This window comes from Ambystoma mexicanum, chromosome 4p (genome assembly GCF_040938575.1).
Source record: "Ambystoma mexicanum isolate Mex_15411 chromosome 4p, UKY_AmexF1_1, whole genome shotgun sequence".
Lineage (NCBI taxonomy): Eukaryota > Metazoa > Chordata > Amphibia > Caudata > Ambystomatidae > Ambystoma > Ambystoma mexicanum.
Window position 1 is genome coordinate 1,093,014,240 of NC_090927.1, and position 14,860 is coordinate 1,093,029,099.

Sequence of the window (14,860 nt, forward strand, 5' to 3'; positions counted from 1 at the left end):
GTTCAAAACATGCTGTTTCAGACCCTTCACCATGTAGCCAGCCACAAGGTTACCGTACGCAAAGCCATGCGACTGTTAGGCATGATGGCCTCCTGCATTTACTTAGTTCCACAAGCACGTCTGTGCATGCGCCCTTATCAAAGGTCAAAACATTGGGCTTTTACCTGAACTCCAATTCCTCCTTCAGAAGACAGGTGAGTTCCCTGGCATCCTCCAAGGCATATACTCACAAATTGATCCGCTCAGCCAAACCATTTCTGTTCGAAACTAGCTGCCTTACCCTCGCTAGAGCCCTTATACTGTCCCACCTGGACTATTGTAACGCCCTCTATCTGGGATCCTCCAAGGCTACCACTAGCAAACTACAAACTCTTCAGAACAACGCTCTTAGAGCGGCTTTGGGCATCTCCAGAAGAGAGCACATCACAGGATTTAGTCAATAGAACAATTGGCTCTCCATCAAAGACAAAATTCTCTTAAAAACAGCATCACTCACAAATCCCTCAATAACGCTGCCCGACCTATCTGATCAATAGATTCCATAGACAGTCCTTCCTGAGATCCATCAGAACTGCCTATAAAAGACTGCCTCTCTGTCCCTAACTTCAAACGTGCCACTATAGGGGGCAACAGCTTCCCAGTGAAAGCAGCTAAACTGTGGAACTCCTTATCGCCAATTCTTAGAGTGGACCTGCCCATCACAACTTCCAATCCAAGGTAGTTTCATGGATGAAAACGTAGGCCCTCAAAGACACTGAAGTGCCAAGGCTGTCCCTCTCGTGCCATTTGCACACACTGTAACCACTTGTGCCTACTTGTTTATATGTATATATTATCTGTCTACCTCATAGTCTCTATGTATATTTTATGACTATTGTAACCAAGCTTCGCATATTCTTGTAAAGGCTGCGCCCTGATACCCTCGGGTATGCTCGTGCATTATAAATAATAAAACAAACCTCAAGAGTGGCTCTCGAGCCAATGGTGTCAGGCCAGCTAACAATGGGACAAACTAGTGCTTGTCTCTTCAGCCCTTGTTCAGTCTCTGTGGTGGTGGTCAAGGGGAAACCTTATGCAGGGGAAAACTTTTACCACCCCCACAGTAGAAGCCACTCTCACCAAAGACACATCTCTGACTGGGTGGGGGGGGGGGCCCACCTCCATCAGGTGGCGCACAGCGTGTGGTCCGCAGCGGTAGCAACCAACCACATAATCCTGTTGGAACTGCTAGAAGTGTTCAGGGCCCTGAAGGCATTCCAGACACATCTCCAGGGGAAGACAGTCCTAGTCCTCACGGACATTACCACGGCTAGGTATTACCTAAACGTACAAGAGGGCACTCACTCTCCAGGGCTATCCAAACTGTCTCAGAACATATGGAAATGGGCTCTCAAACACAAGATGTTCCTCCCGTCACAAACACGTTCCAACTCCGTCAGAGATGTATGGACATACTCTGGGTATCACGGAAACCCAACACCAGACATTGCTACTCCAGCAAATGGAAACGCTTTGTCATCTGTTGTAATGGCAAAAGTATCAATCCAATTGAATGCATGCCAACACATATTGTCCTGTACCTAACTCACCTGCTAGATTCAGGCATGGTTTTTAATTCCTTAAAGGTCCACTTAGCTGAACTTTTAGCATGCACCATGTCCCGGAAGAAGGTTTCGTGGTGGAAAATTCCAGTAATAAAGGCATTTATGGAGGGGGTAAAGATAATTCATCCCTCTATTTCCAACCCAGCTCCTGGAGGGGACCTGAATGTTGTACTTACTAGACTAATGGGGCCTCCCTTTGAACCTATACATAAGGCCAGCCTTAAAGCACTTGCCTACAAGACCGCCTTCTTGGTGGCGATCATATCAATAAGGAGAGTTGGTGAACTTCAAGCCCTTTCAGTTCAAGATCCATTGTTCACAATTCACAAGGATAAGGTGGTCCTGCGCACTCACCCACGATTTGCGGCCACATTTATTTCAAAGTTCCATGTGAACCAGTCCATAGAACTACCCGCCTTTTTCCAGAACCCCACTAGCGTGGCAGAAAGAAGCCTCCACACACTAGATGTGACGAGAGCGGTGATCTATTTGCTGGAAAAGACCAGACCACTAAGAAAGACAAACCAGTTTTTCATCTCAGTGGCAGCTGGTAGAGAAGGGAATCCTGTCTCTAAATCGGCGATTTCAAAGTGGATCGTAAACTGCATCACATTGTGCCACACTCTTGCCAAGAGAGAGCTGCCCTTCACTCCTAGAGCACACTACTCGGGGCACATGGGCTACCATAGCATTCATTGCAAATGTTACTCTAGAATCCATTTGCAAAGCAGCAACCTGGAGTTCTGCACCCACCGTTACACAACATTACTGCCAAGATACACACTCTAGGTCTGATTCTCAGGTGGGACAAGTGGTGCCAAGACATTTCTTTGCTACTGTTCCTTCACACTTCCCACCACCATCGCTGGGTACTGCTCTGGGTACTGCTTGCTAGTCTATGCACAGCATGTGATTGTAAGCAGATTAACAAGCATCAGAAGCTATGTATTTCTGATGATTGTATCTGCTTAGATTCACACGCGCCCACCCTTCCTCCCGTCTTGGAGTAGAAGAAACATGGACATCTTACACCTTCTCTTTTCTGTACTCACTCACGCTGAAAAAATGCAATCTGAGGGACCGCGACGCGTGAGGGATCTTGGGTACACTACACGTCATGTTAGGGATAGTGTTAGTCATGCCCATGTCGACGCCCCCTTTCGATCGTTGAAAGAAAGATGCAATACTCTGCGATTACCACTAGATGTCAGACTATATGCACAGCAGGTGAATCTAAGCCGATAAAATCATCAGAAATGCTATTACGGTGTTTAATGCATTCATCTAGTCTATTTTGTGTATTTAGCTTTATATTCAGCAACCTGTATCAAACCTTGCTCGCTCCGGTATCACCTTCTGTGCGATCTCAATGGTTTGTTTTTCCGCTGTCACCAACGGTAAGACATGCATTACTCACCATAATAGAATTTCTTATGTTTGTATCTGCTTAGATTCATATGCTGTGCATATACTCCTGCATCCAGTGGTAATCACGGAGTATTGCATCAAAGGCAAGCCACGGGGTGGAGAAAGTAAAAAAACTGTGCGACAGAGAATAATCAAAAGGTCACCCAATCAGCTGTGACATAATAACTACTGCCTAAAGAATTTACCACCATGCTACAGCGACGGCACGCTGACACAGAACTCTTAATAACCAGCGAAGGACATATGCATCGAAATCTGCACACAATCCTGGCCATGTGAGAAAACACATGCGCTCCTAATAACACCTACCAAGGTCCAAAATCGTGGCACATGTGGGGGTAATGAATTACAAACTCACTCATTCTGGAAGCAGCGACATGTCTCCTGTCTTTGCAAACACCAGAAATGGACTGTGGTCTCAGTGATGTCAAACAGGGCCATAGACCTGAGTCGCAAGAAAAGGGCAACAAGGATCAAAACCTCATCTTCAAACAGTGTGAGAATCGAAATAACAGCAACCTTAAACGGTGTATTTGAGTGTTACTATTATATTGCTCCCTTCTGGAGAAAGCTTATTCTAACTGACTGAAATAAATTAATAATTGTTTATTCAAGAAACATTGAGTGTAAGAGTTTATTTGAATACTTGTAACTGTAAATCTCTGTATAACTCCACTACAGCTCACATTGACCCCTCTTCATATAAGCCTGGCTGCTCAACATGCTAACAAAACTGTGTAGTATAAGCTTATACCAAAGGTTGTGTTTCCTATACATGTAGTTAGAGTTGTTGGTAGTGTTCCCAGAGGGTACTGCATACAAACTTTGCCCCGATGAATGCGCCAAACAGTGCTAAAAATATCGGTGGTTCAGCGCTCTACTTTGATACAGACTAATGCAAAACGTACCAGGGGGGTGTAGATGTAGACTTCGAATAAAGGAAATGAAAAATCAACGTTTAGCTTTTTCTTTACCTGTGCAACCCATGGAATGGAGGACCCCAATCCTAGCTCATAAGATGTTTCAATGCTTCACTGTACTTGTCCAAGTCCTCCGTGTCCACAGTCTGAGTCAATAAAATACAGGTATTAAGGCAAGTAACTCTTCAATTGGGCTTAGATGTAGTTTTAGGTGTACCGGTGTGGATGGAGATCCTATAGGCAACAAAATCAAACTTTTTAAGAAACCATTCCCCATGGTTAACAAAGATAACCAAGCTAAGCTAGTGCGGGCTATCATACTTCCCCGCCTGGACTATTGCAACTCCCAGCAGAGAGGCTATACAAAAAGCTACAGAAAATCCAAAACGCAGCTGTATGCATAGTCCATCAAATAGCGCGGAGAGATCCAGTGTCCATTGCCCGGAAAGAGCTGCACTGGCGACCGGTTTCAGCCAGGGTCCTTTTCAAGTTACTGACCTTGGGTCACAAGTGCATCTTTGGAGTTGCTCCCCCCCCACCCCCCCAGTACCTTAAAGAGAGGATTGCTATCCACCAACCGACTAGGGACCTTTTGATCTGCTAAGGCCTGTTTTCTCAGAGCGGATCGTGTCTCACGAGCCAGCGGAAATGGTAGCTCCTTTCCGGTGGCAAGGACCCGGAATGAGTTGCCAGTATCACTCTGGAAGGAGGAAAGCCATCTTGCCTTCAGGAAAGTGACAAGGCTGTTTGTATAAACTGGGAGACTGAGATGTTTCCACTACATAGTTCTGTCCCTAAGTTCAGCGCCTGGATGCCCTAGGGCTCTGGCACCTTATAAGAAAAATTAACTTAATATTCCCAATACATTTTGCGTGTTCTCAAAGAGCAATGGCCCCAAATGTTGGCACCAAAAGTGGAAGATGCAACAGCCTGCTTGCTATAGAGTTCAAGGGCAGGTGGAATCGGCCACGTACCATGTTTTCTAAAGCAGGATTTTGTGGGTCCTGAAAAATGTCCAAGATTAGAGCAGGCTTTGTCCAGTTGCAAGCTCCACCCGCAGTTTTCATGGAACCTGATGCCCAAATAATCACACATTTGTCTGTTCCAGGTTACATTTATCAATGGTAATACTCAATACACTATGTTTTGCGAACTGGGGTTGAAAGACCATTGTCTTTGTTTTGTCGGTATTTAACTTGAACTCCAGTTCCTTCCATTTGTTGAGAAATCATTTCAAATGTGCTTTCAAGCCTTCTGGAAAGGCAGATAGAAAAAGAGCATCATCTGCATAGAATAATGCTGGATAAATATCATGACCCATCTTAGGACAGTCGCAGGAACCTTGCACCAATTTCTCAATTTCTTCAATGTACAAATTGAATAGAGGGGGGTGGGGGGCATGAACCCTTCCTTGTCTTACTCCCCTTCAAATTTCAAATTGAACTGTTTGCTCCCCTGAAAGTCCATATCACAAAGTTGCCCTGTTTTCAGAGTACAATAATTGGATAACAGCAGTTTAGGGGCCACTCGCCTTTACTTCGCAATCTGCCAAAGACTGACCCTGGAAAGACTATGAAATGCAGTCTGCAATTCTGCACTGCATAAAGCTTCATCTTAAACAATGCAGTGTATTTCTGGATTAGCAGCTGCACCCGAAAACTTTTAACTGTGCTTGTTTGCGTTCAGAATCCCACTTGTCATTGATGATTTCCTTTTCATCGACCCAAACCTTGAGGTGGAACAGAACAGCTTTTGTAAATATTTTACTCGCACTATCAAGGAGGGAGATCAGGCGGTAGTTGGCCGGTAAGCCCCCCCCCCCCCTGCCCTTTTTATAAATTGGAACAGTAACTGTATTGCGCCAGGAGGTAGGTTTGATGCCCATAGCCATAAAAGCATTGAAAAGGTTACGCAATACCGACTCCAGATCTTATTTAGTCTTTATAAAGGGAGCCATGGATTTTATCTGGTCCATAAGCTTTACCATTCTTTTGGCTAACAATGACCTACCAAATCTCCTCAACATTGAAGTGCAGAGTGTCCCTTCTTTAGTCTTGAGTTAAGGATGAAGCCTGTGTCACAAAGCAATTGTCATCCTCTACATCACCATTGAACAATTTTTGTAAGTGCTATCCCCAAACTTGGCCTGCAATGCAACAGTGACACACTGTATCCCCATTTACCTCATTACCAGCTATCGGGTTCCTATAAGACATTTTATCATTATAATTGAAACCATATTCCTGCCCTAATCATACCCTTCCCCAACCGTACCACCAGTATGACATGGAAAAATCAATACCTGAAATGTACAATACCTTCAATTGGTACCTTTCTGGATAGGCTAAAGGAAGTTAACATGGCATCCATCACTTCCTAATATCTGAAAGTAGCCGAGGCACCCTCCCCATTCCCCTTGATCTATCCCACACAAATATTCTTAGTAATTAAATACCTAACAAACCCAGGGCTTTAAGCCTAGTGGTGCACATGACGTCTTTATTATGAACTACAAGAAAGGCTTCCAATTCAAATAATATGCAGCCATCTAAGTAAATAAATGTTTTCAATACTTTTGGATTGACAACATTTCGTAATATCAACCATCAAATGTTGATTTCCCACGATTTCCAATTCCTGGATATGAGAAGCTTAGCCACCAACAGATCCTTTTTAATATGATCCCCTTAAGCATGTTACAGCGGAAAGATTCCTGCAACCAACATAGACTTTAAAACCAAGCTCTTTTTTTGAGTATTGGTGATCTGTGACCGGAGTCTAATTGGTCTTAATCAACTAACAATTCAGGGATTCATTTTGGACAGTTCCACCAAATGTACATGAACCAGCCTGACCCACGACGTTCCCGCCACATAACAGCGACTCACGCTTCAAGATTTTTTTTCATTATGTTGGATATAAATGGACATGGTATGAACTTGGCCATTAGCATTTATTTTAATTTTATTTTTTATTGCTAATAGCGCAAAACAGGATTGTGTCAGAATTGGTCTTAGTATTTTATACAGTAACACAGTACTGTTGGTGGGGGGGGGGGAGCGGGATTTGTATTTATCTGCCAGGTATTTAGTTGGAAGGAAAAGCAATAATGAAGCCCATTGAGTTTGATATCGGAGTGGTGAATTCTTCCAGGCACATGCCAGCCATTGTTTCGTGAGTTGTTGTTTGGTCGGCGGACCGATGACAGCAAATTTAGTCTTGTTCGGGTTAAGTTCAAGGTAAGCGTTTCACATCTGTTTGGATCGTAGCCAGGAATTCACGGAGACGAGCAATGTCCTGGGGGCATACTGATGGATTGCTATGTTGTGGTCATTTAGGAGAGCTCCCAATGGTTCCATGAATAGAATTAAGATGATTGGGGAAATAACGGTCCCTTGGGGGGGGGGGAGCTACCACACGTGACTTGGAAGTCGGTTGGATCTGAGTGAGCCCATCTATACGACCTGGTGTCTATCGGACAAGTATAATGCAAACCAATTTAGGACAGAAGCCCATACCGTTGGCCAGGAGACAGAGTATTTTGGGATCAATGTGTCGAAGGTAGCTAAGAGGACTAGGAGACATGCGTCCCCAGTGTCGGCTATTCTGAGCATATCATCCACCACTTTGATGGTTGCAGTCTCTGTGCTGTGTTAGGGGTGGAATCCACGTTGCTTATCACAGAGGAGGTCAAGCTGGTCGATTTTGGTAAGTAGCTGGGTCGCAACTACTTTCTTGAATAAGCTTCCCGATGAACGGGAGGTGTGTGGTGGCATTCACCAATAGTCAGTTCTCTCCCTAGACCCTTATGGCCTGCATTAATGTGGCCTCGAAACCCTATTCTCTTGGACAGAGAGCAAGCTATAGATTTTCAAAATCAGAATTGTTACCTTAACTTTTACTTCCTTCTGTAACAGCAAGTGTCTGAGCAGAAAACGTTAGTCGTTCTGCCTCCCCAGACCAAAATCTTCTGAACATCAGTAAAAGCTGGATCGTTCCCTCCCTGAATATATGTGACACAAACTCACACCCGTCCTTGAGCCCACTGACATAATTGCTCCGTTTGTAAGCCGGGGAAATTGTTTGTGTTCTAGAAATTGGAGTAGCTGGTTCAGGAAAGGTTGTCTGGCAGGACTTGAAAGGGCAGATGTGCAGAAACGTGGTGTTGGGTGGAAGCTGATATATCGCTAAGGGCCTGTCTTTAGAGGTCACCCGCCTTTTTCGTTTCATTTTATTTCCATTTTATTGGAGTTTATAAAGTGCTTTTGCTGTACAAGAGTTATAAAACGGGTAACAAAATAAATAAAGGTAATGGCAATCAAATTATATTTTTGAGGAGAGTTGAGAAGCCTGGATTTCAGACCAAGTCGAAAAGTATGAAGAGCGGGAGAACGGATGTCAGGTGGGAGAGAATTCTAATGTCTAGGAGCAAGAAGGCAGAAAGAGTGAAAGCAGGAGGGAAACGCATGGTGGTTTAGGGACAGCAAGAAAATTATGTTCAGACAGGCGAGACCGTGAGACAGAGTATGGAGGGGTTGGAGATGAAAGATAAGAGGTGTAAGGTCATGATAACATTTAAATGTAATAGAGAAAATGGAACAGAAGTCTAGAGTCAAAGGGAAGAATGGAGATAGAAAGAAGAGGTGGAGAAATAGGGGAATGGGGCGTAAGTTGAAAAAGGTGGATAGTGGAATTAAACATCGAGCAGAGAGGAATATGTTGGGAGGAAGGAAGAATGAGAGTGGATCAATATTGCAGAGGAATATCCACCACATGACCTTGCTGAATTTTCCAAAATCTGCAGGAGTGTGGATTTACCCATTCTGTAAGAGGCCTCAAATGCACGGCCTGATAATACCTCACCACAGTTGAACATGCTAGAACCTATTGATTATCCCATTGAGTCATTTGTTTGATATTCTGGGTTTGAAATTGTGCCATAAAAATGCCATTATGTGTTTTTTGGAAGTTCCAGAGTATTTTCCCCAGGGCCCCAACTGGGAGGGACTGAAATGGGTATAGCAGTCTAGGCATCATGTTCATTTTAATTAAGTTAACCCAACCATTCTTCAAGAGCACATAGTTTCCCTCAGAGATGAGGATAAAAGGCCACATATGTTTCTCTTGTAAATCCCTGAAGCCCTAGAAGTTAAATGAATGCTTAGGTATCTGTTTACTGTCCGCCTTGGTTAATGGGGAGATGGCATTTAAAGACTCCCAGCAGATTACTGTTTGGTTAAGATTGAGCATCTTTCTTGTCCTCCAATTCGCCTTGAAACCTTCAGAAATCGCCCTAACAGGGTCTGCAATATGGGAAGAATCCTTGCGTTTAGTCATTAAGAGCAATATACTGCCCGCAAACAGAAAAACGTTGCATGGTTTTCCACTATATAGGCCATTCATTGTACCTGAGGCACTGCATCAGTGATTCAACTGCAAAGTCAAACAATAGGACCAAGAGGGGGTATTCCTAGCTGGCACTCCTTGAGAGCTAATTTTTGGTTTACTTTGAGGAGAAAGTTAAACTTCCATGGGCCCCAAGTTAAATTATGTGGCTTAGTGGATGATGGTAGAAGAGTTTAAACTTGACAGGCATCTATTTTAAAGTGAACAATCTAGTATTTCCAAAGCTGAAATTGTTTGTAGTGGTAAGAGAAAGCAGAAATGCAGAGTATAAGAAACATGGGTGTAAAATAGAGGTAACTAAATCTTCCTCCGCCCATGGCGTGATCTCATCCTTGCTTAGATGCTGCTCTAAGCGATTCTGAGTTTTACAAGAATTTTACCATGTGCCTTTTACCGTTCATGCAATAAAGGGGATTAACAATGGATTCAAGACACAGGCATAATATCACAAAACAAGGATTATTCACTGAAACAACTACAGACAAGTACAAGACAACAAAGGTTATGGGTGATGAAGAGAAATTATATGTGTAGGAATTAGTTTTTAGGCTCTGGGCCAATTATTCCTTTATACACATTTCAACAAGTGTTCGTTGCTAAAGTCAACTTCCAAGACACAGTCACTCAGAGTTCCTTGGTCGGCGTTCTACTCCTGAGAGTTCCTGACTGTGGAGCATTCATCAGATGAGTGTGAGTCGATGGTCAGTTTCTTCCCTGTTGTCCATAGGTGGATATTCAGTCTTTCCTGGTTACATCTCTCGCCAAGGACAGTCTTGCCGGGCTTGTCTCCTGTAGTCTCAACACAGGTTCAACTCCAAGGAACACCACCTGGTCTTGGACACCCTATGCTACCTCTGGGTCAGCAGTCACTTGCTCCAAACTGTCGCACAAGTGTGTTTTGTATCGTTGGTGGACTTGCTAATCTCTTGATGCCCGGTTTTGGGGCTACCACCGGGGGGTGGACTGTGAACCAAAAGTGGGCCCATATTACAGTGTGTGGGTAAGCCCAAACCTTTTAACTAGGGCTTGGGGGGGTCTCCTACAAGAATATGTGGCAAAGTGGGCCCAAATAGTGAATCTTTAAGTACTTTAGTTTCTATACAAGGATTAAAAAGTAGTTGAGCATAACAAAAATGAACATAACGTTTTTTAAAAGTGGGGATTTATAGCTAATTCTTTACTTGAAATGGATGTGGGGGATGAGGAGGGATTGAAGGGAGGACTGGGGAACATGGGAGAAGTGGAGGACCAGAAAAGCAAAGTAACCATACAAAATAGGTCATTGATGTAGAGGCCCACTTGGCAATATCCAGAGTTCCCTGAAGGCAGCCCACCATTGACAAAAAGGCACTTTCCCTTTATAGTTATCAGATCAGTTTCTCCTTCTCAGGATTATCAGGTGTTCTTGCATTATTGTTGGTGGTCTTGATTCGTCCACCAAATCCGGTTGTTTCTTGGTTACCAGCTAACCTTATTCACAATGTTTTCTTTAGTACTGTCTGGGGCTTAGTCTCCCTTACTCTTGGTACCATGTTACAGGCCTCCAGCAGTTCAGGCTCTGCTGCTTTGGCCTTCCGCCACTGCTTACTCCACTGCCGACCACCTCCTGCTGCCTTACTGTTCTCTAGCTCTTTTGTGCTAGCAAACCTTGGCATCGATCAGCTTGCATTGCTCCCTCTAGGTTCACTCCACTTCCTTGTCTTTCTCACCCTCTTAACTTCTGTTCTCATTCGAGATGTTTCCATTTCCTACTTCTATCTCCTCCTTTTTTGCATGTCTCCTGCCTTTCTTCCTCTTGCTTTGACCTCATCACCAGATGTTTTTTTTTCTTTATCTCTTTAGCTACGTGTGGTATTTTCATTTCCCCTCTGCAAACTTGCCTTCATTTTATCGACTCATTTCTTCTCCTTCTACCTCTCTACTTCCTCCTGCTATACCCTTCTTCTCTGTTACTGTATCCTCTCATGCGCCCCAACTGTCGTCAACCTCCATCCCTCCCTCCTGTCTGATTTGTTTTTAGGGCCTTAATTGGTGCAGCGGGCGCACCTGTGAGAGGACATTAAGTGGCCTTTTGATTGTCTGCACCCAGATCAAACTACAGCTTTTCATTTGTGAGCTTCTGTATGTTTGGGAAAGCAGAAATAGGTTGTCTGCTTTGTGCTTAGTACAAAGAAGCCTGACAATTGTTAGCTTTTTGTGACTTCTTATATGCCAAAGTCCAACCCCTGTTGCCTCCTCAAATAGTTACGTCTCATAACGGGGCAACCTTCCAACACATTTCACAAAAGAATAGAGTGGAGCATGCAACATATCTGCCATGTGCACAGGGCCAACCCTATACTTGTAGGGCTCTCATCTGCTTCATGTAATCTTTTTCCTCCTGAACTGGCTGAAATCTAATTGACTATGGTTTTCCTCTCTGGTTATAGCCACCATCCAGCAAGTGCACCAACCGTTCACTGACTCCCTGCCTGTACCCAGCGCACCTGCAACTCGCAGTTCTCCCTGCATTGGTGGACTCTGGCATTGTCTCCCTCCGTACTGACGGCTGTCCCTGCAGCACACGGAAGAGAGGCATTGGATGCTGGGAGGGCAGCAGCCAAAGCGGTACGGACCTGTACCAGCACCATATGTCCAGTAGGGAAAGGCCTCAGTAGGCGTTTCACTGCCTCTCTGAATTAATAAAATTCTCGTATCAGGTTCCTCAATGATTCCCCATTATGGCCGGCTTATCACACCTCACCAGGGTGCAGGAAGGACCAATCTAAACATTCCTCCTGCTTAGTTTGCCACACAGCTCAGTAACAGAGCTGCCATAGTTCTCCTCATCCAGGCTACACCCGACAGTTGTGCTTCTTTGACTGTAAACCTCCACTTCCAAAAACTGCTCGTACAGAGCTCTCGCCAATAAAAATTTAAAAATAATTAAAATGTTGACTTTTATATTGCACTTAATGCTGGAGTCCAACCTCCTATGTGTGGGACTGGGTATCATCCAATGATGGTCAGCATTGTCTTGCTTCCAAGACAATCATGTTGCCCCTCAACTATACTTCCGGCATGTGCATTCCTTTTCTCCTTTGGACAGACACTGGATTCCAGGAAAAGCGATTCAGCCCCTGAGGATCTTCCATATACCATCTTTGAGTTGACATCCCTTAGATGTTTCCCGAGTCCCAATCTGTGTCAAAACCACATTAGAAGAAGCCTTTGCTTAGCTTTGAGTGCTTTAGGACAACTTGTACCTTTTTTTATTGTACATTTGGTGTCCAAATCCTATCGAAGTGTATAGAACTTTTTAAAGCAAATTTGTTAGTTCTGACGAGGTACGCAATGAACATGTTGTACACACCTGCCCAAAACATTCTAGGTATAGGTCAGACAGGGTAACAACTTTGGAAATTGTCCACATGGAGTTCTGACCATGCCTGCAAGGTGATGCAGTTAACACAAATTGTGAGTAGTATGCTTTCAGGTTAAGAGGCAAATGTAAGTACTGCCCTATGACATTGAGAATTTGGCAGGTTATGTGCTACAGGCTATTTACCATTTTCCTCTTGTCTTTGCTAGTGATGGTTAAAAGAATCTCCTGTTTGATATTCACCTACCTCTTTTAAAAGCATGTTTTATTTGTGTCTTCAGTGAAATCCAACCTCAAGCTCAAACACAGTATGACGACATTACAGAAGATGACCTGCAGCTCATTGAAGAGAGAGAAACTGCCATCAGACAGCTTGAGGTAAATCATGCACACTACACTGGTCTAACCTTCCAGTCCAGAGGGTAGGAGGATCCGTGTGGCAAACAGCCCCCTTTGCTAACCAGGCATGAAGGGTACCGATGTGTGGAAATATTTGCTTTCAACCATTTTAACACAAATGCTTAAAAAGAAAATAATAATTCTGTTTGCCGTAGTTCACAAAATATTCTCAGCAATGCTCATCTGTCGGGGTACCTGCATCATACACACATTTGTTTAGGGCATTTCCATTTACAACCCCCCAGCCCTTTCTGTTCTGAATCTCAGGACAATCTAAGCACTCTTACTCTGCTTTACATTTCATTACCTGGTACCTCTTAATGTAGCTGCGATCCACCATTAAAGAGACAGCACCACCAATCTGATTATGGGACATCATTTTGTTCATCGGCCTTTAGGTGCACCTTCTCTTGTTTTAAATGTGTAAGTTTCGAGAATTTTGATTTGTGTGCACGCATAACACTGATCTCGGGCCATGTCATCTGGTGTGGTCACCCCCTATGTTCTGCTCACTTCAAATGAGCCTAGAACATCTACTTTTCTAAAGGTAACCGTGAGCATCTACCTTTACCTAAACCTCAGTCTGGTTGGGATAATTTGTTTCTGAGACTTTATTTCCAGTCCTGCTAAAAAAGGTATTTAAGGAAAGCTTTTTCTTATTACAACTTTCATTCTATGGACATCAATTGCTTGAACCCTGCACTGAAGTATAGAGGTAAGGGAAGCCTTTTTGCTGTACTTTCCTAGCTCAACTCACTTATTTTGCGGGCACTGATCAGCCCATGTGTTTACCAGTGCAGGGGGGGCTCTGAATCCTGTGAGACATTGTACCCTAAGCGTGATTTCTCTATTTTACTTGAGCATACATCACCGGACTGTGAGATCATGTAGGGGTACTATATCGATGTGTCTTTTTTTTCTCCACTACCATATACTCAAAATGGCTGTGCAATTTTCTTTTTGCACTCTCCTTCAGACATCTTGTTTGTGTTCTTCTTGCCTTATGGGTCAGGAAGTACCACACGGGAGCCATGGACTTTCGCAGGATCCAACTTTGATTTCCGGGCAAAGTGAGGATGTATCTGTGGTATGGGACGGTCTTGTCTGAATCCACATTCCAGCCATTGGACGTTTGTTGGTTTGAGACTGCCCACGATTGAACAGCGCCTACCTGTTTGAATGGTGCAGATCCTTGCCATTGGTAGACTGAGGCAGGGCCCATACAGAATTTGGGATAAGTAGAGGAGCCAGTAGCCATTTCTCAGATTGACCACTAGAGCCAAGAAACCAAAGCAGAGGAGCCTGCAGTGAAGACCTGGAAGACTGGTGCAGAGGATGTCCATCATTGCCAAAGCCAAGTCCTGCTGAAACCCTGCCTCTATTGTTGACATCCTAGAAGACCCTTGTCTGTGCTTAGATCCTTTGACGGGTAGAACCAACTAGTGCAAATCGCTGAACGAGAATCCCACCATCAGATGTCCTCTGAAGTTCCTTTCCTAGGACCATCCTGTGGGCTGTCCAGCTTCTTCAAAGCCCTCTCTGCTGCACTGGTCACCATTCTGAGCTGGAGCTCGGCCTCTGCAGGTTGACAACTTGGGGATGAAGGCCTCTCCTCCTGTTGCTCTGCACATTTAAAGTGCATCTTGATGGTGCAAATTCGGGTTTCTTCATGTAGTTGGCAACATCTCTCACCTTATATGTAGAAGTATCAGTACTTTGTTGGATTTTTCATGGTGTTTCAC

General features: G+C 44.1%; 1 protein-coding gene across 2 annotated transcripts in view; it reads left to right on the forward strand.

Annotated features, from left to right (window-relative positions):
- STX7 (syntaxin 7) overlaps window positions 1–14,860 on the forward strand; it is a 415,618-nt gene that overhangs the window by 306,915 nt on the left and 93,843 nt on the right. For both annotated transcript variants that reach the window (XM_069606681.1, XM_069606680.1), the window contains exon 7: window positions 13,001–13,097. In XM_069606681.1, the coding sequence (XP_069462782.1) occupies window positions 13,001–13,097 (97 nt within the window). The remainder of the gene's footprint in view (window positions 1–13,000; window positions 13,098–14,860) is intronic.